Genomic DNA, 24049 nt, shown 5'->3' with positions numbered 1-24049 from the left:
GAGGCGAGGCGAGGCGAGCGGCCGCCGGCGCCGTGTCCGCAGCCCCTGCGCTTACGCTGGGTTTTTCCTGCTTTTCGGTGTTGTTAGGTTTGGGGGGGGGGGGGTGGCGGGCTGACATCGCTAAACCTCTTTACCGCTTGTCCCGAAAGTACAGTTTTTGTTTCAAGGAAATGAGAGGCCGTGCTGTATCTGCAATGGATGTGGAGTTGCTAACTCACTCTCTGAGAGATGGTGAAGGCAACCAGCAAAAACTACTCTTAATTTAAGTGTAAAAGCATGACAGCGAACCCTTAAAAAAAAGTTTGATTTATTACCCTTTGTTACTGCATCAAAATGCAGGTTTCTGCCACTCTGCCAGAACGAGTGTCATATTTGAAGTGTATTGCAATCTAATACCTTGTAAAACTAAGTGTATCTAATTAATTGTCCTAATATTTTTAGATTAGTGTTTATGATGGGAAACCTTATCCTCTTTGAAGTAATACCCAGAAAATGGCCAAGGCAAACAGCAAGCCTGCTGGGGAAAAAGGAGGGAGGAATGCCAGTTTGCAGACAAAAGTATTTTTTTCCGTTCAATAAGTGTCAGAGATTAATATTACTGAAGCTCTGATTACATGGCCTAATCCATTTTAGTGAATAAATTTGGTCTTGATGTCCATTGCACCTACATTAACAAACCCTCCTCTGTTGGAGAGACTAGGAGCCTATGGGAGAGATTTCAGATATATTAAACCCCATTACAGAAAATGTAATTTCTGTCAATATAATCCCATGTATTCTTCAATTTAGTACTTTAGAGATAACAAGCTACTTACAATATATTTGCCTTTGGAGGATTAATTTACAAAGTGCACTATCTGGGAGACGCAGGCAGGCTCACATAAGCGTAGCATGTACGGGTTATCAATTTCTGTGACCCTGCAGCAGCCCTGGGAGATCAATTTTTTGAAGCCCTTTAAGACACTGAATAAAGGAAAAAACCAAATACTTAGCGCATGTGAAGTATGCTCGCAAGGTATTTACTTTAAAATGGGGAACTAAAAGACGCTAAATGTTAAAAAAAAAAAAAAAAGAGTTACAAGTGAATGTGGAGTGTGGTATTCCAGATCAGCTGGGAAAAATGTGCGTATTTGTCTGAGATGTATTTCCTCCCACCTTTGCCTGATCGATACCCTAATTCGCGGGGTTGTCCCTGAGTTCAGCGAGAGGTGCGAGGTGTGTTTGCCAGGGAGAGACCGCGGAGGAAGGTGTGAACCATGGGAGCGGATGAAAATAGTCAGGCCTCGCGCTCGCCGCAAAAGGTGCGAACCGGGCACCTGACCACGGCGTCTCATTTGGCACGGACAAGTGTGTCAGTTTAAGATGGTCCATCAAAGAAATTTTTAGAAATAACGAACACAGGCTGCTTTGAAGTAAAGCTGGTGGGATTTCTCCCGAGTGACTTCCCAGGGTGTTTTTCACTACCCATCTCGCCTTGGATTTGAAGAGTTTTACTTTGGCTTTGTGTCAGATGTGTTTTTATAAGTTCCTTATGTGCAAGAAAAAAAAATAAAAGTAGGTCAAAATACATTATAACTCGAGTCTTCTGGATGTAGGGCAGGCTTCCTCTGCTTGAGCTAGTTTGGTAATTCTGCTGCGGTGGTACAATTGTGTAAATGATGGAGAGAATTCCTCCTCCCCTCCCCGGCCTCGCCAAGGTTTGACGTTATAGAGCCAGTCGGCACTTCGGAAATCACAGGTATTGATGCGTGGCGGGCAGAGATGCCAACGTACAGTCGTGGAGCCCCTGCTTTTTCCAGCAGGGCGTTGAGGAGAAGGAGGCTGTGGTTGTGCAAGAGCGCGAGGGTCGTGCACGCACGGACGGAGCGAACAGCCAGCCGCGGGGTGAACAACGAGCTTCTCATCTGCTCCCAAATCCCGGGGATCCCTGCAACCGTTTCCCAACATTTTTCTGAATACATTTTCTTACAGTGTGGTATGCATGAGAACAAATTCTTTTTGCCTAAATTGTTTGCTGCAGGGAACAGCTAACATATCATTTATGGTTAGCTTTGCCTTTCTTCAGCTGGCTCGTAAGTCATTCAGCCACAACTTTCAAAAAATTTTGCCTTCCTCCTTAGATTCTTCAAAACTTGTTAACACACATGTACATTTTTGTATTAATGATGAGTCATTGTAAATCACTGTTGCAGAGATTAAATAAAATGCTGAAGGGCAGGCTGGGTGCAGATCAGTCATAAATTATTGGCAGCAACACAGCATGTGGGAATACATGAAATGTGCATGAAAAACATAAACTCATGTCTGGTAGCATGGTAGTTAGCCCAGACTGGGAATGCTGGATTTTCTGGATGGAATTATAAGTTTGCCACAGAGAAGCCAGTGAAGAGAGCATTTGTTTTCCGCAGATTGAAAGCATTTGAACAATTTTTTGTCATATTTTGGATGCCTTCACAGTATACGCTGGTTGCGTACTTCAGTTTCTCTGCCATACTGAAAAATGGTGCTTTTCACATGCATTCTGCATGGTGTCCAGGCTCCCCGGGCTGACGCACACAACTCCTATTGATGGTGGAGGAGGTTGTGTGAACGGCGTGATGTGAGACGTGCCATAAAACGTATCCATGGCAGGGCACATAGCTTAAAAAACACCAGTTTTAACCGGAACTTTTTGCCTTTTTTTTTTTTTTTTAAAGTAATCAAATCATCCATGTGGAGAATTTTTTCCCCTTTTTTAATCAGCGGAGATTTTGCTTGTGAATCAGCCGTGTTCCCTTTTAGGACCCCCCTCTTTGCAACAGTTGGGTATTTCTGCTGCAGGAAGAGGGAGCGACTACCGTGTTGCAAAAAAATCTATCGCAGGTACTAGGGGAGCAGAGTTCAATCTGTTGTTAGTCTAAACGAACCGTTCAGGTCCTCGTCTTGTTAGTCATTTAACCCCGTAGCAGTTTAGGGTTCAAAGCATGGTCACGTGGACTCGAAGGGGCATTCGTGTGATCTTGACAGTGGTGCATATATGGACGTGGAAGGGACCTGACAAAGTACAGGTTAATAAGGGGCTTTTCCCCGGTGATAAAAACTCCTGCTCTGTGATTGAAATATCCAGAAGGTGTGATACAGTCACTTATTACCTCGGTGGAGAGCCAGCTAGGGCATACTGAACAATCCATACAGCTTCCCTGTTTACTACCTCCCAGCTGAACCTGCTCCTGTTAAGAACTAATGCTAAATAATTACTCGCGGTACTCTAAGGAGACAGAGCAGTTCTCATCAAGGGCTGCGTTAGGTGTCAGGTGCTTGCTTGTGTTTTATAGAAGTCTAGGTACACAGACATACATAGCTGTGCATTTGCATGATAATGTGCATATATATATATATATTTGTCTGTGTGTCTATATGCCTTTGCATGCAGGTGTGTGATCAGCTCTCTATGCAGAGGCCCATAGACCTGCATGAGAATTGTCTTTTAAAGAAGATGGTTTGCAAATTCCAAAGCTCCGCAGTGAGGAGACGGCAGCCTTCTATTAAGTGCTTCCATTCTGCTTTTTCCCAAATACACTTGTGTTAACTAGGGCACGGACTAGACAATGATGGAGCAGCTAGTCAATATTTTATCTTACCCTCATTCTTCAGTGCTTCATTTGTTGAGCAGTATTCAAACCGGGCTTGAAGATGGAATTAATAATTACTGATGGGCTTTCCTACGGTGCTTACCGCTGTAATATCCACATACTTCACTGACCTCTGTTTGCCTGCATGTGCATACAGATATGTGGGAGTACATGGTATTTTTACAGTCCCCCTGCGAAGGGAGAGAATAGTATTGTCCCTGGTACGCAGGCGAATAGCTGAGGCTGCTTCGGTTTTGGCCTGCGAGGCAACTCGAAATGATAGCACATTCCTCACGTCCACATCCAGGGCGCAACGGCCGCCGGCTGCAGCGGCAGCTCCAAGGTCATAGTGCTTCGGCGTGTTACCTGCAAAGCTCTGGAGTGGGGAGGGACGCGAGAAGTCAGTGACTGCTTGTGGAAAGTTTGGTTTTGATGATTTACTCGATATCACCCATGCTGTCCAAGGCAGACGTAGCACTGAAAGCCCTGTTCTCCAGTGCAGCATTCAGCTGCTTCCGCCAGGACTGCTTTTATTCTCCTGCCTTATTCTTTCAGCTTTTGCACATTTTATTTCCTGGAGAAATCAATTTTTCTATGTGGCACTGCCCTGATTTGTTCTCATAACAGAGACCGTCGTCTGTGTTGTCTGAGGCACGGGGCCCTATCAAAAATAGTGCTGTGAGTTTGTAACTAGCCTGGATGCATATGAAGCGGATTAAGGGAGAGGGTGCAAGCAGCCCTAGTAATGCAGTTTCCTGACTCTTAAGTTCTTGATTTTATGACCTTGGCTTCTTTAAATGTCATTTTTGTGTATAATTTCCTTGACTGGCAAAAAAGAAAAGAAAAAAGGCAAACCCAAACACACTGGAAAAAATGATCAAATAACATAGATTTCCCTAATTTCATTCTTGGAGACAGCTGAAGTTCTTTTTGCTGACACTTTATAAGGAAGAAATTGAGAAGGGCTTCAGGGTCAGCCCGTAGATGACTTTGGCAAACCTGAGAATCTGGTTGCAGAGGCGAGAGCGCCGCTCTTCGCGGCAGCGCGGGCTCCGCCGCCGTTGCAAACCGGCCGCACGTTTCGGTCTTCCCCGGCCTTTTTTTTTTTAACGACGGCGTGCCCAGCAGTCGCTGCATGCAGCGTGCGCCCCCGAAGCACCCCAAGCGCAGGGGCGGGGGTCGTCCCGCCGTGCCGGGGTCAAGCGCAGCTCCCCGAGGTGGGCTGGGGTCTGGGGGCCGGCGTGAGCTTTGCTGGGCTCCTGCGCCCGGGGCGAGTTCACACCGAGCGAGGGGCCGGCGCGCGACCGCTGCACCCCTCCAGCGCTGCTTAGGCACTATTTTTAGGGTGTCAGCGGGGAAGGAGGCCCGCAGGGAAGGAGCCTGGTCCTGGTCCAAAGGCAGGTGCCGGTCCTGTCGCAGAGGGGATTTGCACCCCGCTGCCCCCCCCCCCCCCAAGCTGCAAAATACCCGATAAACAGGCAAAGCGTTCGGTTTGCTGCTTTGCAGAACTTGCCACACTCGGGGGGGGGGGTTATCCAGCAGCGAGTAAAATGCATGCTTGTTTTTAGATTTATCTATTACTGCTTTTGTTGCAGTAAACAGATTAAGCTAGAAAAGGTCAAGATGCAATTTGAATCTGTGTAATAACATAACAAATACTTTTCTCAGTAATCAGATACGGTAAATACAAGTACTTATTTACTTGTAAATGTTAAAACATTCACAAATTATCCTCTCAACTTCAGCAGTACCAACTTAATCAGAGACCATCAGATTTTGGAAACTATTCTGCTTTTTCTTCTTCACGTAATTCAATAATACATTTGCAGATATGATTTAAACACTGTTTGGTTAATGGGAATACATGTGAAAGCAGGAAAAATAGAAGTAAGAAAGAATATATGATTCAGGTCTAAAGAATGTGTTTTGTGTTTGTTATTCCAAAGCAAAATAAGACAGTACATGTTTGTGATGTGAAAATCACACCTTCCCCCCCAAAGAGCCCCCTCACAAAACCCAAAGAAAAACATTAAAACTGAATCTCGCTGGGTGAATTGCTAGACCGTTTGAGCAATTCAGAGTATGTGCGGTAAATTAGCTGCTCTAAATGTACCATGTGCAGGGCTTTTAAAGCAGATTTTTACATTTATGTTTTCACTAAGTCTTAGCTAATTGTTATGCCTTTCACCTTGAATGCCAATTGTAATAATAATATTACATCTGTAGTCTATTTCTCTGTTCTTAAATTACAGCAATCAGGAATACTCACTAGGTAGAATACTGTATAGTTACTCATAAGAAAATATTGAAATCAGGCGAAAAATGTTTAGCTTGCATATTGCCTTAGACAGCCCTGGCGAGCTGCCAGACAACCGAGGTATTATTAGAAAAGCTGAGCAAATAGCTTGCAGGGGGACGAGGGGGGAATTTAGTGCCATCAGGTACTGTCACAGCAGAAGAGCTCAGGAACGCGCGAGTTTTGTCTGATATGCATTTGTTCTTTCGGTAAAAACGCGACTTAGCTGTTTAAACGCGCGTGGTTTCGTTCTAACGCGCAGATTTAAGGCGTAGACGCGCGTGGTAGTGGCTCAGCCCGTTCGTTTTCCGACGGCGGTGGCGCCAAAGCAGCTTCCGGGGGGAAACGCTTCCCTTCGGGCCTTTGGTTTCGGCAGGGAAGGGCGCTCGCCGCTCGTCCCTGCACGGGAACGCCGCTCCGGCCAGCCCGGGGCTCCCCGCACGCCCCCGGATGGGTCCCGCTGCCCGGCTGCAGCCGGGAAAGGAAAAGCCCCGTATTTCGGGAGCACGAGCCGCTCAGCGCAGGCCGGCGCGCAGCCCTGCCCCAGCCGCTTTCGCCAGCAGGCTGCCGGAGGAGCGAGCGATGAAATAAACGGCCTTCGAAGCCGGGCAGCACCGGTGCTGGTTTTTCGGCGGCGAAAGGCCGGTTCCCCTCGCCGAAGGCTGCACGTGGCAAACGCGGTTTGCTTGCCGGGAGCCCAACTAACAAAAGCCGCCCGGCACTTCAGCGGTTAATATGCAGCAAGAATCCTTCTCCCCCCTGGGCATTGCATCCTTTTATAAGGTAGTTTTGTACCTGACAAACTTTTTAGTTGATGCATTAATATTCTATAACTAATGTGCTGTCAGGTGTCATGAAGATAAGATTAAAAGGTGCTGTTCAAACAGTCTCCGGTTGCTCTTTTCTCCACTTTTGCACGCGCTTTCTTCTGCGGGATTAGGGTTGGGGTCACCTGTTCTTTGTTAGCTGCTTTTCAAAGGGCTGAGGTTCAGGTGTGCACTGTATAAAAACAGAGTTCAGCTTTAAAAATATCCCGGACACTATTGTATTGTGGGAATGCAGCATTGCGATCGAGGGAAGGGTCCTGTGCTGTCGTCAGTAAATAATTTGCAGTGCTTATGGTTTTTCTTTAGCAAAAGAGACACTTCTGTCAGAAAAAAAGTGCCCTCAATATCAAAAAAGCAAGAGAGAGACAGAAGGGGAGAGTAATGATTTGTCATTTCTTTGCAAGTCGGGTTTTGGTCTATTCTTGTCAAATCTATCTCAAGTGTGTTTACATATAGTTTGCCTTTCTGGTATTTGGTGCTTGCACAGACCTGATCTCCACCTATTTTGTGTCAACAGTTGCTGAGACTGGTGCACAGCGATTAAGCGCTGAGAACTGAAACACCAGCACACGGAGAGCGGTGCCCTCAGAGACCCTCTCTCTCACTTACATCATGAACTAGCTGCAGGCTGCACCTGCATAAAACAAACTGCATTTCTGAGTGGTTAAAAAAGTCAGCCTGAAATATTAAAAATGGGGCAAATGTTGCCTCCTCGTTGGATAAAACAATTTTCTCTTCTCAAAAATGAAACGCAGCCAGAGGCAGATGGAGAGGAAGTGCTTGGAAGGGCATGCGTTTTGCCCTGCGTGCTCTTAAATGATTCTGCGTAAATGATGTATGGCTGCCTGGATCAGCGTTAGAGCTAACGAGCCCTCTATTTTTTATCTTACTTTTAAAAAGAAAAGAAAGGAAGCAGCAGCAGATACTGCTGAAAAAATATTACTTCTGCAGTCCTTAACAAAATCTAGGTCATGTTACAGTTTCATGAGTTATTTTTTTTTTCCTGCCCAGGCACTGTAGTCCTTGTGGCTTTTTGGCTAATGATAAAACGTAATGGTTGAACTGCAGCAATATGAATTGCTCCTTTTTAATTCAGGCTTATCCCAGAAATGCCCAGCTTCTCACCTGGTGTAAAGGTGGTTTATATTCCTTGGTTTATATCAACACTATGGTATGGTCACTAAGCTCTTTATGTCCCAAGATTTTACAAACTCTTTTGATTTTTGACATTCCTCTGACCTACCCAAGTGTGTTTCATTTTCACCATTTTCTGAGGATATCTTTTCTCCTTCCCAGAATAAAATGCCATAAGGAACAGGATTACAAGCAAAATAAATGACTCTACTTAATGGAAAATTATGTCTAGGTGAAATAGATTACAAAGCAGGTTATTAGTAGTAGTTACGAAACAGTATTTTGAAATAGGGTGTCTTGGCGGGGAGGTTGCCAAGAAATGTATGGTTTTTTTCAGGTTGGTCGTGTGGTCGTGATTCAGAGTTGTAGTTCTATGACTCTCTTTTGTGGCTTCTGCAAAAAATACAAAACCCAAGTATTGTTTGAAACCAGTTTCACAGGTGCCCACATCACACAAAATACACCAAGGCACTCGTGTTTGTTGTCTCAGTAGCGGTAGGGAGGACCAGACCGCAGGAATCAGAGCTTCCCGCATCCGCCCCAGGCGGATTCCTCCAGGAATAGATGGGAGCTGTGTCAGAGCAGGGGCATATTTCACGTGGGAATCACAGCTCAAATGCGGAGGCTCATCCCGTGTTCTTCTCCTCGGGGTATTTTCTCCCAAAGGGACTTGCCAGGCATTTTTGGTTGGTGACTCCGTTTGTTTCTCCTCCTCCTGTAGGCTGGGAGGACCTGGTGTGGGGTTATTGCTTCCTTATTTCTAAGCGGTCTTTTGGAGAAGAGAGGAGGGTGCGGAGATCCATCCGGGAGGGCGGACAGAGCATTTCTCACATCTTTGAGTGAGCGGGAACTCATTTAAAGTATCAGCCAGATGTGGGAGCAGCCTTTTTGCTTTCACTTGTGCAGTATGGGCTGAAGGACCGGGCATGTCTTTCAGCTGACATGCAATATCCATTACAGGTAGGAGTGACCGGGGAAAAAGCTGTTGGGACGAGACTCCCAACTCGATGTATGGAAAAAGCCTTAGACCTTGGAGGAGGACCCCCACCCCTGCTGTTAGAAGGATGATTGCAGAGATGAGATGTAAGATGGAGTGAGGACCTCTGTGGTGTACATACAGTGATCTGGGCAAGTTGTGTTCCGGTTATAAGAGGGGTGGAAACCCAAACAGAGTTTCCCACCATTTTCACCAGTTTTTTGCGACCTGCAGGCCTGCTGTTCCTAAAGGGCAGCAACCCTTGGATGTCAGGCTGTGTTTGAGTGAACAAGTTGCGAGTATTTAGTGGAGTTCAAAGTTCAGTGTGCAAGGGAGAAGGCTGCACCGGAGGCTCAGTGCTTGGACCTCTTGTGTGGCTGGAGAAAGCCCGGAGACCATGCAGGCACCTTTCACAAACACTACATTAGCTTAAAGAAGAGGCTATGCAGGAGAAGGAGATTGCTCAGGGAGAGAGAGGAGTGCTTTCACAGGAATAGTGGGTATTTTGCTATCAGTCTTACCTGTTCCCAGCATAATCCCTGTCATCCAGCAGGACTGTGTTAGTGTGAAGCGACCTGCTGAAGACAACTCTCCTGAAGCTCTGAGGCTCCAGAGGGGCAGCTCAGGGTCAGACTGCCTCCAGGACCCCCTCAGCTCTGGCTCACTTATACAGCAGCAGGCCAAAAATCAGTAAAACATGCCGAGCTGGAAGATTTGCATCAGTCTGGGCACCTCTCTCAGCTTGCAGGGAGATCGCGCGCCCTCCGCCCCACGCGTTTTGGAGGTGCCCGGCCTTGCAGCATGGTCCGCGCACACGGGAGCACGGTCTCCCAGCAAAGGCAGCGTCCTGGGTTAATTCCTCTCCGAGTCCGCAGTGGGAAGTGGATGGCGCGTTAGCCTGCGCCTGCGCGGCACCGCCGCTTGTGCAGAGGGCAGTTTTTGCGGCAGGCAAGGTTTTGGCTGATGGCGCTTCGTTTTGTGCAGCCAGTCCTGGTGCTGTAAGGGGTCAGGTCTGTGCCCGGCGTGAGCTAGAGCAGCCTCCGTGCTGCTCTACTCGCTGACTCCTTGCCGTATTCCTTAAAGGCTAATTGTGGCACACAGAGATCAACAAAGTACAGCTGCACTGGGATTTGGGAGTCGGGAAGAGACAGAAGGTCAGCTCCGCTGGCACTTTGCCATTTAAAGATTTCCCCTTACATCATCTGGCTGCTCAGGGCGAGTTTACATCTGCTGCGCACCACGGGGGAATTGCGGCGTCAGGGAACGAGCCGGCCGCCGGCCCTCGCCGGCTCAGCCCGGACCTGCAGCAGCGCGGCCGCTACGGGCCCCGGGGTGCTGGGCGCCAGGAGCCGGGCTTTGCACCGGGAAGTTTCCATTGCTCGGGGCTGCGCGCCGGGAGCAGGCTGCAAGAAAGCGCGGTGGGGAGCAGGAGGGGAAGGGAGCGCAAAGGGTTCGCGGGAGATGAGGACGTGGCCAAAGGTGGAGTCTGCTGCGCGTGTCGGGCTGGCCGAAGGGAGGGCATGGCCGGCTCCCGCTAGCAGGGGCGCTTACCTGCTCACAGCTCCCTGCTTTCTGCTTTGCACGTGATATGCTCGGTGCATGAGCAGGTTTGCCTTGCAAGAGATCCCCTAGCGCTCTCCCGCTTTAAAGCAACTTCTCTGAGCACGCTCCACAAACACATCGGTGGGGTCACATAGTAATGCTCCAAGTCAGAAGCTATTTTTAAAACTAAATTGCAGAACCACACATGGCTTTCATTAGTGCTTTACATCAAATTTGTCAGCTAATTAGTGGTTTTTCATCACTAGTTTTGCATAGTATTTTATTTGCTCACTCTTCAATATTGTCTCGCAACATGCCCGGCCCTATATGCAGTCAGTGGCGCTGCCGCTGCCAGCGAAGGAGGAGGGAGGAAGGGCAGAGGCTCCAGGAGACCTTTCCGATCCTCCTGATGGATGGACTCGCTGCCTTTGGAGCGTGGTCCAAAATTACGTTTCTGGAGTGGGTGGTTAGCAGCCCATGTATTCTCTTCCCTCCCTACCTCCATTTAGGGTTGTAAATGATGTATTGTGGTCCTCAACTGTCTTCGTTTCGGAGGAGGAGAAACGGAGAAAAGTTGCCAAACATGACTTCATAAGGTTTGACTTTAAATTGAGCAGTTTCTTGAGTGTCTTGGATTTTTTTTCTTCTTTACAAATAAAGGGAGTACAGAGAGCATGGATTGCTAATGACTGGTAGTTATGGGTCATTAAGCTCACTAACTGACTTCAGGATCAGAACTTTTTAATAACTGCTGTAAGCACTCTTTTAGCATTTATTTCTCATTTTAGGGATGGGGAGATGTGATTACCATTCAAAAATCTGCAGTTATTTTTGCTGTTCATAATTGCAGAGGGAGCTTTTCTATTTTTAAGGCTGTTTTTAAAACATTCAAAAGCATTCTGTGAAGTAATTCCTGGGGCTTTCTTTTTCCGTTAACTGACTCCTTTAAAAAGCTGTGGAAAACAAATACACAAGAAAATATTTCAAAATAAGGAATAAAGCAGTTATTGAAGTGTAATAAACCCAGAACCAGTGTTTATAGCACACTTTTCATTTAAATTGTTTCTATTAGAGATAAACCTGTTAAGCGTTGAGGAATGAAGTGGTGAATGGAGAAAGTTGTTTCGTTGCTTTGTAAATGAATGATCCAAGTACGTAGACTAGAGCACTGCTGGTTTTACAAGTGAATTATTTGCCAGTTTGAAGGACTCTGGCTGCTTTGGCATCTTTTCTAGAAAAGAGAATCCGATAGCCCTGCATGGTCTGGTAGTCAGGGTTTGCAAGGATGTTTTGTATTTTGATGAACAGAAACTCATGCCTGTTGTCAAGAGGGATAGGGTGTTTTTTTTTTTTCAGCAAGACAAGAGACATTTTAGCAATGGTATTTGTAGGTATTGAGGGCTTTCTTCCAGTCCTTAAGGCTGCGGTGGGCAGGGTTGTTAGAAGAAGCGCAGAGAGAGAGAAGCGAAGCAGCGAGATTTTAGGAAATGCATGGCACCTTCCTTGCCTCCGGCTTGCAGGGGCGCCCGGTGCCGTGGGACAGTTTTGGCAGGGAGCAGCCCGAGACTCCACGCATCGAAAGTCAGTAATGTTGTGAAAGCGTTCCCGTTGGGAGGACGAGGGGAGGAGGAAATTCAATACCCTGCTAAGTCCCAGCATCTGCTTTCAGACAGCTAGTAGTGGAGAATTTCATTCAAAAACTGAAAACTGGAAGTCCCACAAGCGTCCTGCCGATCCTTGAGCAAAGGTGGCTTTAGGGAAGCATCACGGCGGAGGAAGGTCGTGTTTTATTCGCTCAGCAGGACTGCAGGGCAAGGGGAAGGGAGAAAGAACAGACCTATGCGGAAAATGTCGCTCGGGCTGTAACCTGAACCTCGCAAAATGAGCCTTTTGGGTGGCTCTGTGACCCTCCGAAACTCCTCGCTCTCTGGCTGCTATTATTGCGGCCAATTTCCAAATAAAATAGCCTTTTGTCGCCGGCAGCCCCGTGGAGACGCAGCGAAGCCTGTGCGGCGCGGCGCGGGCGGCCGAGGCACAGGTCAAAGAGCAGCGGAGCCGGCCGCGGCGCCCCGGAGCGCAGGAACCGCCACTGCGCCCGCCCCGGCGCGAGCAAAACCACCCCAGAAAATGCAAATTGGCCAAAAGAGAGTTTCCTGCTCGTCCTCTTTGGAGCCAGGAAGGGTTACGCAGGTGGAGCTGCTTGGGGCGCAGGGGGAAGCACAAGCTGATGTAGCCAAAGGGGCAAGGAGAAGTTAGCTTTCAAAAAATAATAAATACCAACGACTTTAAACTTCTGTGTTTGCCCAACTGTTCAAACGTTTCTCCCATGCCAGATCCTCCCCTTTGCAAAAAAAAAAAAAAAAAACCTGTAAGAGCGATTTGTGCATGTGTTGTTTTGCTGAACTCCCCGCAGCACGGCTCTGCTTTCTTTGGGCCGGGAGATGGGTGCAACTTGTGCGCCCAGGGATCCTGTTTTGTTTGTGCCTCTGTCAGTTCTGCGCTTTGGGAGGGGGGGGACCCTCCACATGTGCAGAAATTTGTCAATACGTGCAGCACTTCTCTTCTTGCAAACCTTTAAGCCTGTGTGGAACTTTACTCCCAAGAGTAAAGTCAGGCAGGTGTTTTATGAAGGTTTATACTTAGTCGTAGTTTGAGAAAACTAAATTTGAGTAGCACTGAATATGAAAATACCTGATGATTTGGGTCCTGAGTCCTCTGTAGTTTTAAAAATCAGAGTGCTTTATTTATTTTTTTCCCCCCTTAAGAGAGGTGAATGTGCACATATAGGAAAAGGGGTAGTGAGAGTCCTTCTGCTAACTTTTTTGTTCCACCATTTTTGCTGATACTACATCAAGCCGGCACTTTGGAAATTCAAATAGTGATCGAAAGCTCTTCTATCAAAGAAAGAAACAGGCTGAAGAAATTATTCCTATGCCTGTATATCTTTCCGGCCATAGCTAACTTACAGTTTTGCTAGCAAGGAATTCTAGGAAGTGATTTATAAATGTAACAGAAGTGCATTGTGTTCTCTCAAGGCAAGACGCATTAATAGTTTTAACCTGATGGGTTCTTATGAATTCCAGGTTTGGGATGCAGGAAGAAACTTGAAAGTGAATGCTTTTTTTTTTTTTTTTTAATGCATAGTAGTTTGGAATGGACTATAATGCAAAGTAAAGCGTTGTGTTACAAAGGCAGGGAGGATGGGACAGAAGGTTAAAGGGCATCCTGGAAACAAACAGCTGGACCAGTTTATTTAAACAGATACAAGGATGGGGAGCTGACCTCCGTTTGACTTCCAGGGGGAGGAGCAAGAATGTCATTTTATTACTTTGCCCAGAAGGGAAATGTTCTTGCGTCTGAATTCACCCTGAAGACATCCAAACACAGGGCTGTTTTGCAGAACAGCTACTTATATAAAATACTTACAAGGCTGCGTAGGAAGAAGATCACTGCTAAGTACCTGCGTGTAAAATGTTCTTAAAGCAGACACCCCGAGTGCTAGTATGGGGCAAACAGGTGAGAAGATGTTTCGCTGTAGGCACATCCGATGGATAATTATTGGGAAATTCTAACTAAATGGTTTATAGCAATGCGAACCCTTTTCCCCTATCGTCTGAAAAGTGCTTGGGCTTTGGCGGAGAGGAAAGAGAAGGTGGGAAAGTTTGCATGTGCATACTGGTGAGCGTCCTTAACATTTTGCTCAGGGTTTCTTTCTGGTCTGGGTGAAAGCTTTTGGCAAATGAAGGTTTCTGGCAATCTCAGGTGGCCACCAAACGCCTCCCTTCATGCTTCTCCCTGGTGCTGCCACAGTAACAGAAATGGCTGGGGCACCAGGGCTCGGTGTTGTTGTTTTACTTAGGAGAGTTACTGTGGAAATTGCTTTCTGCAAATGCAGATTACAGATATTAAACAATTTTCTAATTGGTCATGGAGCTAAGGCAGCTAATGGGGGAAAAAAGCACATTTTTTTAATTGCTTATTTCACATGGTGTTTGTGCTACACCTGTGCTTATAATGAGAAAGGAGAATTAGTCTAACCTTCTGCTCACATGATTCTGATTTTCATGGTTTGTACAAGATAATGATAAACTGATTTGCAACACCGTTTGCTGGAGTTTAGGCTTTTTTTATTAGAAGTGTGCATAAAAATTGCTGCAATACTGTTGCTGACAACATATGACCTAATGCAGGTGTGAGGTTTCCAGAAGAGCACGCAGAGTTTGCGCCTTCGCGCGGTGGAACCATCCGAGCACGTTTGGTCGAGACGGGTTTGATTAGGACTCACATCTTGATTAGTTTTTGCAGGACTTAATGGAGGTTGGCCAGGAATAGTCTCTGACCGCGGGAAACGGCGCGGCGGAGGGCGCGCGCTGGGGCTGCCGGCCCTGGCGGCGCGGGGCGGCCGACGGCCCCGCAGCCTCCTGCCAGACTGCCGCGCTCCGTTAGCTGGGCTTGGAGAGCTCTCGCTAAGCCAAACCAAGCAAAGGCAGCGAAAGCGGGCGAGAAGTATCCCTTCGCGCACGCGAGCGTTGCGTTGTGCAAGCCCAGGGCGGTTTTACCCAGGCTCGCGCCCCTTCCTTTGCAAGTAAATAGTGAGGAATGCCTTTTTTTTTTTTTTTTTTTTTTTTTTTTTACAATTTTTATCTCTTTTGAAGAATGCAAAGGCTGTTTTTGAAGACTTCTCTATGACATAGTAAAAATGGTGATGGAGATTTTTTTCCAAATGGTTTTTACTTCCTTTTCTGATTAAGTGAAACCACAAGAGAAGTTCTTCTGATGTTCTTAAGACAGGTTTCCTGACGATGTTTTTGTGACTTTGGATTTTAATGCCATGAGGACTATGTACGGAGGGGACTGGGTGACAGTTGTGATCTCTCTCAGTGTTCTGTTTTGCTCAAAATTTATTTTGAACATTTTTCTCCCCCCACAATAACAATTACAAAACTTACTGAGGTTAAGAGCTAAAAAAAATGCAAGGAGTAGGGCTACTGATAAGTATTTTTGCAAAAGACTGTACCTTTTTTTTTTTTTAAGAAGATCTTCTTTTCATTGTTGGTGGGGAATTTTCAGTAGTCCAGTAATTACAGTTTAACAAGATGTTTGCTGTAAATGGTCAGGCCTAGCTGGAGAAAACAGGATTATAAATTCAATTACTGTAAAGCTATGACCTCGCCTTGACCCCTCAGACTTTGCATAAAGCAAGGAGGGGGGGGAAAAAACCCACCAAGAAATCGCTACGAGGAATGCATTGCTCTGAAGTCCCCAGCAGTGTGACTTAGTGGTGATAAAACTCCAGACGTTCCCTCATTTGATGGTGTTCTGCCATCACAGTTCATTATCTTAATAGTGGGCATTAAAATAGAATTAGGTTTGCAAGAGGTAGGGGAAGGTTTTGATAAAAATACTGTAAAAAGGAAGCCAGGGAGCATAAGCCAGAAATGTCGCTAATTAGGGGGAGGTAGCAGATGCCCTGACGAACATCTCGCCACCTTCGCCCATTTTTTGTCCCCCGTTCCGAATTGAAAAGAGCGGGGCGGGTATTGTTTCCTGCAAACTCGGCCAGTTCCCCCATGAAAAGATGAAATGGAAGTGTCCAACTGCGGTAAAAGCAGGCAAACATAAATCAGCTGGGAAACCCCAAGCTTGCGCTCTCAAAGGTCATCAGGGGTTGCAGGTTTGGCAGTGTTTGAATCCACGCGCAGACCAACGGAGAGCCCCGCGGCGGCCCTCGCTCCCGGCGAAGGCTTGGGGCCGGTGGGGAACGCTGCCCTCAAATAACCATTTGCTTTACTCTTTTTTTTTGCAGGTTTATTAATGCTAGAAGAAGAATAGTTCAGCCCATGATAGACCAGTCCAATCGAGCAGGCAAGTCCCCCATAGTAACGGTATTCAAGTCACGCGGGCGAAAACCATCCTCAAGCCATTCACCGGGAGGTCCATTACCTGGTAAATAAATGAGAAATGAATGCTGGGAGTGATTGACAATTAAAATAAAACCAGCTTTGTTTCATTACAACACTAATCATTTTAACATGATTGAAATATTTTGGGCGGGGGGGGGGACCGTTTAAAATCCGAAAAAGAAACTCAAATTGCTCAATGACCGGACTTTCCGTATGCATTTGGAATTAATGTCATTTGTATTTTTGTTGGTTTTGAGTTTTCCTCCCCAGCTCTCTCTGCTCCTGTGACCACTCCCTGGTGCATGGCTTGGTGTGGAATTGCTGTAAACTTTATTACCTGTCAAAAGGGCAAAGGGGTCAGAATCGCTTGTGGGACTCAGTAAAGTTCAAAGCCGTTCAATGAGGTAGAGCTTTATGTGCTTTAATAACCCAAGGCAGCTTACTTCTGAAGCTGGCTTTTAATGTACAGTTAAAACCCAGAATTCAGGTAGTGGTACTTGTATCTGGGTCTTCTGTCTCTAGTCTCTTCCTTTTAATATCTGTCTTTGGGGATCTCCGAGTGTTTGGGGTTTCCTTTGGGGGGATTTTTTTTCAATCATAGGTTTCACATGCCAGTTCTTCCTGGAGTCTTGGCTCGCAGCTCTGTGTGGGTATTTACCGGTGAGGAATAACACGGGACTCTGAGCTGCTTTTGTTTCCCGAGTCTTGGTGCCACCCTGTCAAAATCACTTGTCCAAGATGCCTTTGGGCAGTGCTTTCTCCTCAAGTACGTTTGATTATTTTGTCATTAGAGGCAAATATTTGCCACGCACATGTCTCAGGCCCTGCTCTTATAACTGCACACGGGCGTAATTTAACACACTGAGATTTCAGCGTGGCTATTTGATCCATAAAATTCGGCTCCTCGGCAGGTCTTTGCATTGACGTCAGCAGCAGCAGCAGCAGCTGGAGCAGAGGCTCATCATGGCTCGCTCTTTCGTATTGCTAACTTTATTTCAAAACTCTCCGTAGGAAATTAAGCCACCGGTATGCAAACCCGTTAGTCCATCCGCTAAATTGGAAAAGTAGGGTTTTCCCCCCCTCCCCCTTGTTGATAGTCATCTTTGTGGTTCTCACGCTGAGACGTCGGGTCCGCGGTGGGGGTTTGTTTCTAGACCGCCCGTGGTAAGACGACCTTGACTGGTTTGCACGTGGTAAAGAGCAATGTTCTGCGCTTTTGTAGTAAGCCAAGGAACACCGTATAACCCCGACGGCCAGCCGATGGGAGGTTTTGTGATGGACGGGCAGCAGCACATGGGGATCAGAGCGCCAGGTAAGGCCCCGGGAGCGCTGCGCAGAGCCGCGACCGTGGTGGCGCCCGCCGCAGGGAACCGCTCCTCCGCCGGGGTGCCCGCTGCCTGCCTTGCCTGGCCTGTCTTCTGCAACGCCGCCGCCGCCGCGGCGGGGCCGGGCTCGCCGCCCTCCGCGCCGCAGCCTTCCTCGGCCCGCTGGCAGCCTGCGTGCGTAAAGGGGTCTTCTGGCACTGTCTGTTGTCTGTGCTCATCTTCTGGCATCTTCTTGGATTTTTATCTCCCTCTAGGACCTATGAGTGGAATGGGCATGAATATGGGCATGGAGGGGCAGTGGCACTACATGTAACCTCCACCTAGGTAACCAATGGCAAAGCCAGGGGGAAGTAAGTACCGCCGGGGCTCGTCGCTCTCCCGGGGGCCGCGGGACGGGCCCCGTCCCGCATGTCCCCACCGTCTCCCTGCCCATAGCCTCATGCTTGTTCCCTCCTTTCCCCGCCGCGCCTGCTTGCCGCTTGCCACCGCCGCCGCCGCCGCGGGGGCCGCGCGCTTGGGCTGCGCCTCCTCGCTCTCGCGTGCTGCTGACCACATGACGGACGCGACGCGGGACCCGCCGGCGAGCGGGGGGCCGGGCGGGGGGGTGCGTGTGTGTGTGTGCGTGCGTGCGTGTGTGTGTGCGTGTGTGTGCGTGCGTGGGGGCAGCCCGTTGCCACGGCAACGGGCTGATTTGCAAAATGTGAGCGGTCGGCAGCAGCGCAGGGAGAGGAAAGAGCATGTCCCCAAAGTGTCATAAATCTGTCTAACCGCAGTTGATGCATGAGTTACGTTTCCACACTAACCTGCGAGACACCAAAAAAGCCAAACAGAGACTTCTTTTAGGGAAAATAAACAGCAGCTTCACTTAGGGCTGGTTAACGTTTTGGAAGGCGAGCGACTCAACTTTGATTTTTTTTTCTTTTTTTTTCTTTTTTTTTTCTGCAAGTTTATTTCTCTTTGTCTGTCCGTCATAATGGGATTACGTGTGGCAAAGGAAAAAGAGAGAATACAAAATAGAGGTGTGCGCAGCAGGCTATGGAGCTTAGCCCAGGCTAATTGACTATATCCAAATTAAGTATGCCATCACTTGCAGTGTGACAAATGGATTTGACTTATTCAGTATACAAAAATAGAGATCATTAATGCAATCTTCAGTGGCAGGCCTCGTGAAGAAAGCCTAGAAAAACTGTCCCAGATTTTTTTTTTTTTTGCTCTTGTCTTTTTTTAGGGGGAAATACATCATACAAATTTTGGGTTTTTTTTTTAAAAAAAAGAGTAAAGCTGCTTGAAACTCTAAGGCACTGGTACCATGTTTAAATGACCCCTAATTCTGTTTCTTTTACTTTGTTTCTGACGTCAAAAGCAGTGATTTTGGCATCTTTGTTGTGCCTCTGATTATGTTGACGTGCTGTTTGAAGATGCCAAGGCCAAGTGTATTTTGTAGTTGTCTTCTGTGGGTGCGAGTCAAAAATAAGTTTTAACAATTAGCTGCGAAAACATTCCACTGAGCTTGGGAATGCAACAGTCTTATTACCTCATCATGGAAATTTCTAGCTTAGTTAATTTAAATATTGTTTCTTAGTTTCTGGGTCAATTAAATTTAAATGATGTATTTTATGCTTCGTGACCAATTAAATTAATAGGTTATTACAAAAAATATTATCATCTTTTTTGATTAAAGAGCTGTGAGTACAGTATATTTTATAAGCAATTTTCATTAGTTCAAAAATGTTCCTTTAGGCTAGATTAAGCAGCTATTCATTGCGAGAGCCTTGAGACCTGATTCCAAGGTGTTCATAGCATTCGCAGTGCACTATTACTTAGAACTAAAGCCAATTGAACCTACTTAGCAATAGCGTATGCCTTTCACCCTTGATGATTATGGAGCTTATAGCTCTCCGAAACAATACACCTGTCAGTTCCCATCAGCTACAGCAATCCAAGCAGAAGGCAGAGGCCCACGGAAAGCAGAGGTTTTATTGTTTTAGGTCCGATTTTTCTTATTGTTCTCAAAATCACTGAAAGGTTGACTGCGTCCCGTGCCTGATTTTTGCAGACAGAAGTGATTGCAGGGAAGGAATTAATTGATAACTGTTATTGATTTTTTTTTTTTATGACGTGTTTAAAAACACAGGTTTGATTTAACAATCGGCCTTAGTAATCCTATCAATTTCAGCTTCGTATGAGGCCTTTGTTCGACGGTATACGCGCTTGCTGCGTAGCGCGCGTTTGAGTGGCACAAATGCTCCGGACAGACTCAAAGTCATCGGGCTGGAGAGCTAAACAAATAACTGCTGATAAATCGCGGCACGGATGTAACCCGTCTCGCCTCCCAAGCCCCTCATTAAGTGCCACAGCCTCCTTGCGCTGCCTAGTCCCTGCGCGCCGAGCCCTGCGACCCCCCCTGCGCGAGCGGGGAGACGAAGGCGAGCAGCCCGACGGAGGCCGCAGGGACGGGAGCCCTCGCGGGGCCGTGGGGCTCTCCGGCGAGGGCTGGGGCCGCTTGCCGCCGCCGCCCCCCCGAGCGCCGCGCTGGTTGTCGCCAGGGCGGCTCTGCCTCCAGCGTGCTTTCAGGCTGCAAACGTCTCCATCACCTATGGGCGTTCTAAAAGTAAAAACAGCAGTTTCTGTCTCCCAAAACGTTGCATTTGGGGGACGGGGGGGGTTTTTTGTTGTTGTCGTTTTTTCAAACGCAGACTTAATTCCTGTTGCCCGTCTCTCCTGTAAGTCCGTACAGGGGCTTCGGTCCCACAAACGCAGCCGTACACACCTGTACTTGTACGCTCCCGCCTACGAGTAGCGCTCGGCTTCAAGCAGCCCTCCGAGCGGCGGTCCGGTCCCTGCCCAAGCCGGCAGCCCTCCCGCCTCGGCGTCCCGGCTGCGGCCGCTCACACCCTCCCTCTGTTCTCTCCGCAGGGCTGCAAAGCATGCCAGGGGATTATGTGTCTCGGGGTAGTCCAATGGGTATGAATATGGGACAGACAAGCTATAGCCCGCCCCAGATGCCCCCCCACCCCGCTCAGCTGCGTCCTGGCCCCCCCATGCACACCTACATTCCTGGACACCCCCACCACCCGGCGATGATGATGCATGGAGGACCACCCCACCCTGGAATGCCCATGTCAGCGTCTAGCCCCACCATGCTTTCCACCGGCGACCCGGCAATGAGTGGACAAGTGATGGACATTCATGCTCAGTAGCTTAAGGGAATCCGCATCGCCTGCAACGACGGTAGATTTCAAACATTGTCTTTCTGCAATGACTATGGAGTTCCGTTTTTCTTGGCGTCTGCTTTGGACCAAGGAACGTTCCTATTCCTCACAGGGACCCTGAAAAGCAGGAAAACACCAACCGAAGTCAACTTCTGGGGACATGCTAAATACCTATATAAGACATTAAGAGAACAAAGAGTGAAATATTGTAAAATGCTATTATACTGTTATCCATATTACGTTGTTTCTTATAGATTTTTTAAAAAAAATGTGAAATTTTTCCACACTATGTGTGTTGTTTCCATAGCTCTTCACTTCCTCCAGAAGCCTCCTTACATTAAAAAGAAGCCTTACAGTTATCCTGCAAATGACAGAAAGGGCTTATTTGCAGGATTTTTAGAGCATTAAAATAACTATGTCAGGCAGAAGAATCTTTCTTCTATCCTAGGATTTCAGCCATGCACACTCTCTTTCTCTCTCTCTCTCTCCTCTCCTTCTCTCTCTCTCTCTTTCTTTCTTTCTTCCCTTTCTTTCCCTTTCTCGCTGTCTCTCTCTCTCTCTTTCTAGCCTGGGGCGTGAATTTGCATGTCTAATTCATTTACTCACCATATTTGAATTGGCCTGAACAGATGTAAATCGGGAAGGATGGGAAAAACTGCAGTCATCAACAATGATTAATCAGCTGTTGCAGGCAGTGTCTTAAGGAGACTGGTAGGAGGAAGCATGGAAACGGAAAGGCAGTGTATCTGAAGCCTAATTGTCACATCAGAGCATCATTGTCCCCATGCAGCAACCACCACCTTGTACATCACTTCCTGTTTTATGCAGCTCGAAACATGGACTGAAGATTTATTTTTAATATGTTGACTTTCTTTCTGGGCAAAACATCAGTCGTGTGCATTTTTCCATAGTCCCATCATGGAGCATTTATGTATACATTGTAAATAAATTTTGTGCAAAAAGGACTGGAAAAATGATCTGTATTATTGCAATTTTTTGTAAAAGTAGCAGTTTGGTATGAGTTGGCATGCATACAGATTTACTAAGTGGGATAAGCTAATTATACTTTTGTTGTGGTTAAACAAATGCTTGTTGATAGCCTTTTTCTATCAAGAAACCAAGGAGCTAATTATTATTAATAATAATCATTGCACACTGAGTCTTAGAGTTTCTGATTGAAACAGTTTGGATTGTATAATAACTCAAAGCCCAGTTGTAGTAGTTTGAGTGCAGTAATGAAATCTGAATCTAAAATAAAAACAAATTATTTTTTGTCATGGTGACTCCACTGCTTGCAAAATTTGTTTCCTGCCCCACTTCAGCATTTGTAGTGATTCTATCCCAAATTGTGAGCCAAGCAGCTACAAAATTGAACTAGCTCCAGAGATGTACCAATGATGTGCTATTTCGATATCAGCTTCATATTTAAATAATGTGAAGGTAATGCTACACTACATAAAGAAACTTCCTGGAAACTCGCCCTGTAAATTGTCAGGATGGTAACTCTTGCCTGTTAATAAATGTGATATCACAGGGCATTAGCTATCTGCAGCATACTGGACAGAAATTTGTCAGCAGTGCACCCCCCAAATTGCAGCTCTCATACCCAGTTAGATTACTTGAGCCACTGACATACTACATTTCTTTCTGGAATCGAGCGTATTAAGGACAGGCGGAAAATAAAACTTTTAAAACATTGGCCGGGAAATGCATATTTGTAAGTAAATTAGGTGCTTGTACTAAGGGATGACGGACTTTTAAAATCTGAAGCTCGTAAAGGACTTCTGTGCGTGGATTGGCTGAAGGCTGCTCATTAAGCAATTTCCTAGCACAGCTGTACTTTCTGCATTGCAGCCAACTAGTTAAATAGTACAAAATAGCATGTTTAGGCTGCGATACCTTATAATTTTCTTTAAATAAAATCGCAGCTATATAAAAAAAAAAAGTGTTTCCTCCGGGTAGGGAAAATAGACAAATATTTTAATTAAGGCAAATTCACGAAGGGGAAAAAAAATAAAACAACCCCCCGCACCCCCCTAGCTGGGGTTGCTCGGTAGACCCAAGGTAGCAGTGCCGCCCCCCGCCGTCACCCCCCAAACCCGCCCCAGCGGTTCCCGTGCCCGGCGCGGGGGCGGCTCCGCGGGGGCGCAGCGGCCGCGGAGCGGTGGTTACTGGCAGTTAACGGCCACTCGTTTACCTTTGCCATTAAATACCCACCGGGGCCGAAACGGCCCCTCGCCGGCGCTTTTGGGCGCCCCCCACCCCCGGTGCGCTCGGTCGCTCCGCGGGTCCGGGGTCCGGACCCTCCGCAGGCGCAGGCAGGGCGCAGGCAGGGCGCAGGCGGGCAGCGCAGAGCCTGGCAAATTAAGCAACCCGCCAAAGCGGGGTCCTTCCCTCCACGCCCCCCACCTTTTTTTTTACTCTAAGTTGTCTCTTTCCTTCTTTCTTTTCTTTCTTTTCTTTCTTTCCTTCTTTTCTTCCTTTCTTTTCTTTCTTTTTTTCTCTCTTTCTTCTCTTTCTTCTCTTTCTCTCTTCTCTCTTTCTTTCTCTCTCTTCTTTCTCTCTCTTCTCTCTCTCTTTCTTTCTTTCTTTCCTCTCTTTCTTTCTTAAGGGCCCAAGTACCGCCAAAGAGACGGCACATTTCAGATCCTGCTTTGTGAGCCCGGAATAATGACACTTTTCTGCCAAAATGTGAATGAGCGGGGCTCGCTTTTTTTTTTTTTTTGAGTTTTTTTTTTTTTTAATGTTGCTTAAAAGACAAAAACAAACCGCCCTCTTGCATGTGAGGGCACACGCGTCCCTTCCTCCTCGGAGCAGCGGAGAAGTGGGGCACAGACCTTCCTCCCTGGGACTTTTTTGGGCACATTTCAAATTAAAAACACTATTATATCCCAAGACATTTAATCAGCTGTAATTATAACACATTCAAAATGAAGAATATGCCTTGACAGTATTTTTATTGTTATTGTTCATTGCATGATGTTAGACAGCTTCAGAAGCACAGGAAAGAGAAGTAAACGGGTTACAAATAGGGAATTATCCCTCGTTTAGCATTAAAATTCATTTAGATAAAATTGCCACAAACATTTAAATGGGGAGATTAGTTCCCCCTCACGCCTTATTGCACTCTCTCAATGGCTCCGTTAAGAACATTTTACACGTTGGAAATTCCGCCTTCCCCGGCTGCTCGCTGTTTCCTAGCTACCCGCCTTTGAAAGCGCCG

At 46.9% G+C, this 24049-nt stretch overlaps 1 protein-coding gene across 3 annotated transcripts in view; it reads left to right on the top strand.

Moving 5' to 3' along the window:
* The window catches only part of MEIS1 (Meis homeobox 1), a 103759-nt gene extending 81656 nt beyond the window's left edge, over positions 1-22103 (top strand). Inside the window, exons 10-13 of one of the 3 annotated variants that reach the window (XM_026080751.1) lie at positions 16193-16251; positions 17512-17601; positions 17869-17964; positions 20531-20793. In XM_026080751.1, the coding sequence (XP_025936536.1) occupies positions 16193-16251; positions 17512-17601; positions 17869-17927 (208 nt within the window). In that variant the 3' untranslated portion in view covers positions 17928-17964; positions 20531-20793. Of the gene's footprint in view, positions 1-16192; positions 16252-17511; positions 17602-17868; positions 17965-20530 lie in introns of all 3 variants that reach the window. The other 2 variants (XM_026080752.1, XM_026080750.1) reach the window with 2 other exon arrangements.
* The last annotated feature ends 1946 nt before the right edge of the window (positions 22104-24049 follow it).

This window comes from Apteryx rowi, unplaced genomic scaffold (genome assembly GCF_003343035.1).
Source record: "Apteryx rowi isolate R43461 unplaced genomic scaffold, aptRow1 scaffold_53, whole genome shotgun sequence".
NCBI classification, from domain to species: domain Eukaryota; kingdom Metazoa; phylum Chordata; class Aves; order Apterygiformes; family Apterygidae; genus Apteryx; species Apteryx rowi.
The sequence above is the reverse complement of the archived record's forward strand: the minus strand, read 5'-3'. Positions and strand labels throughout refer to the sequence as shown.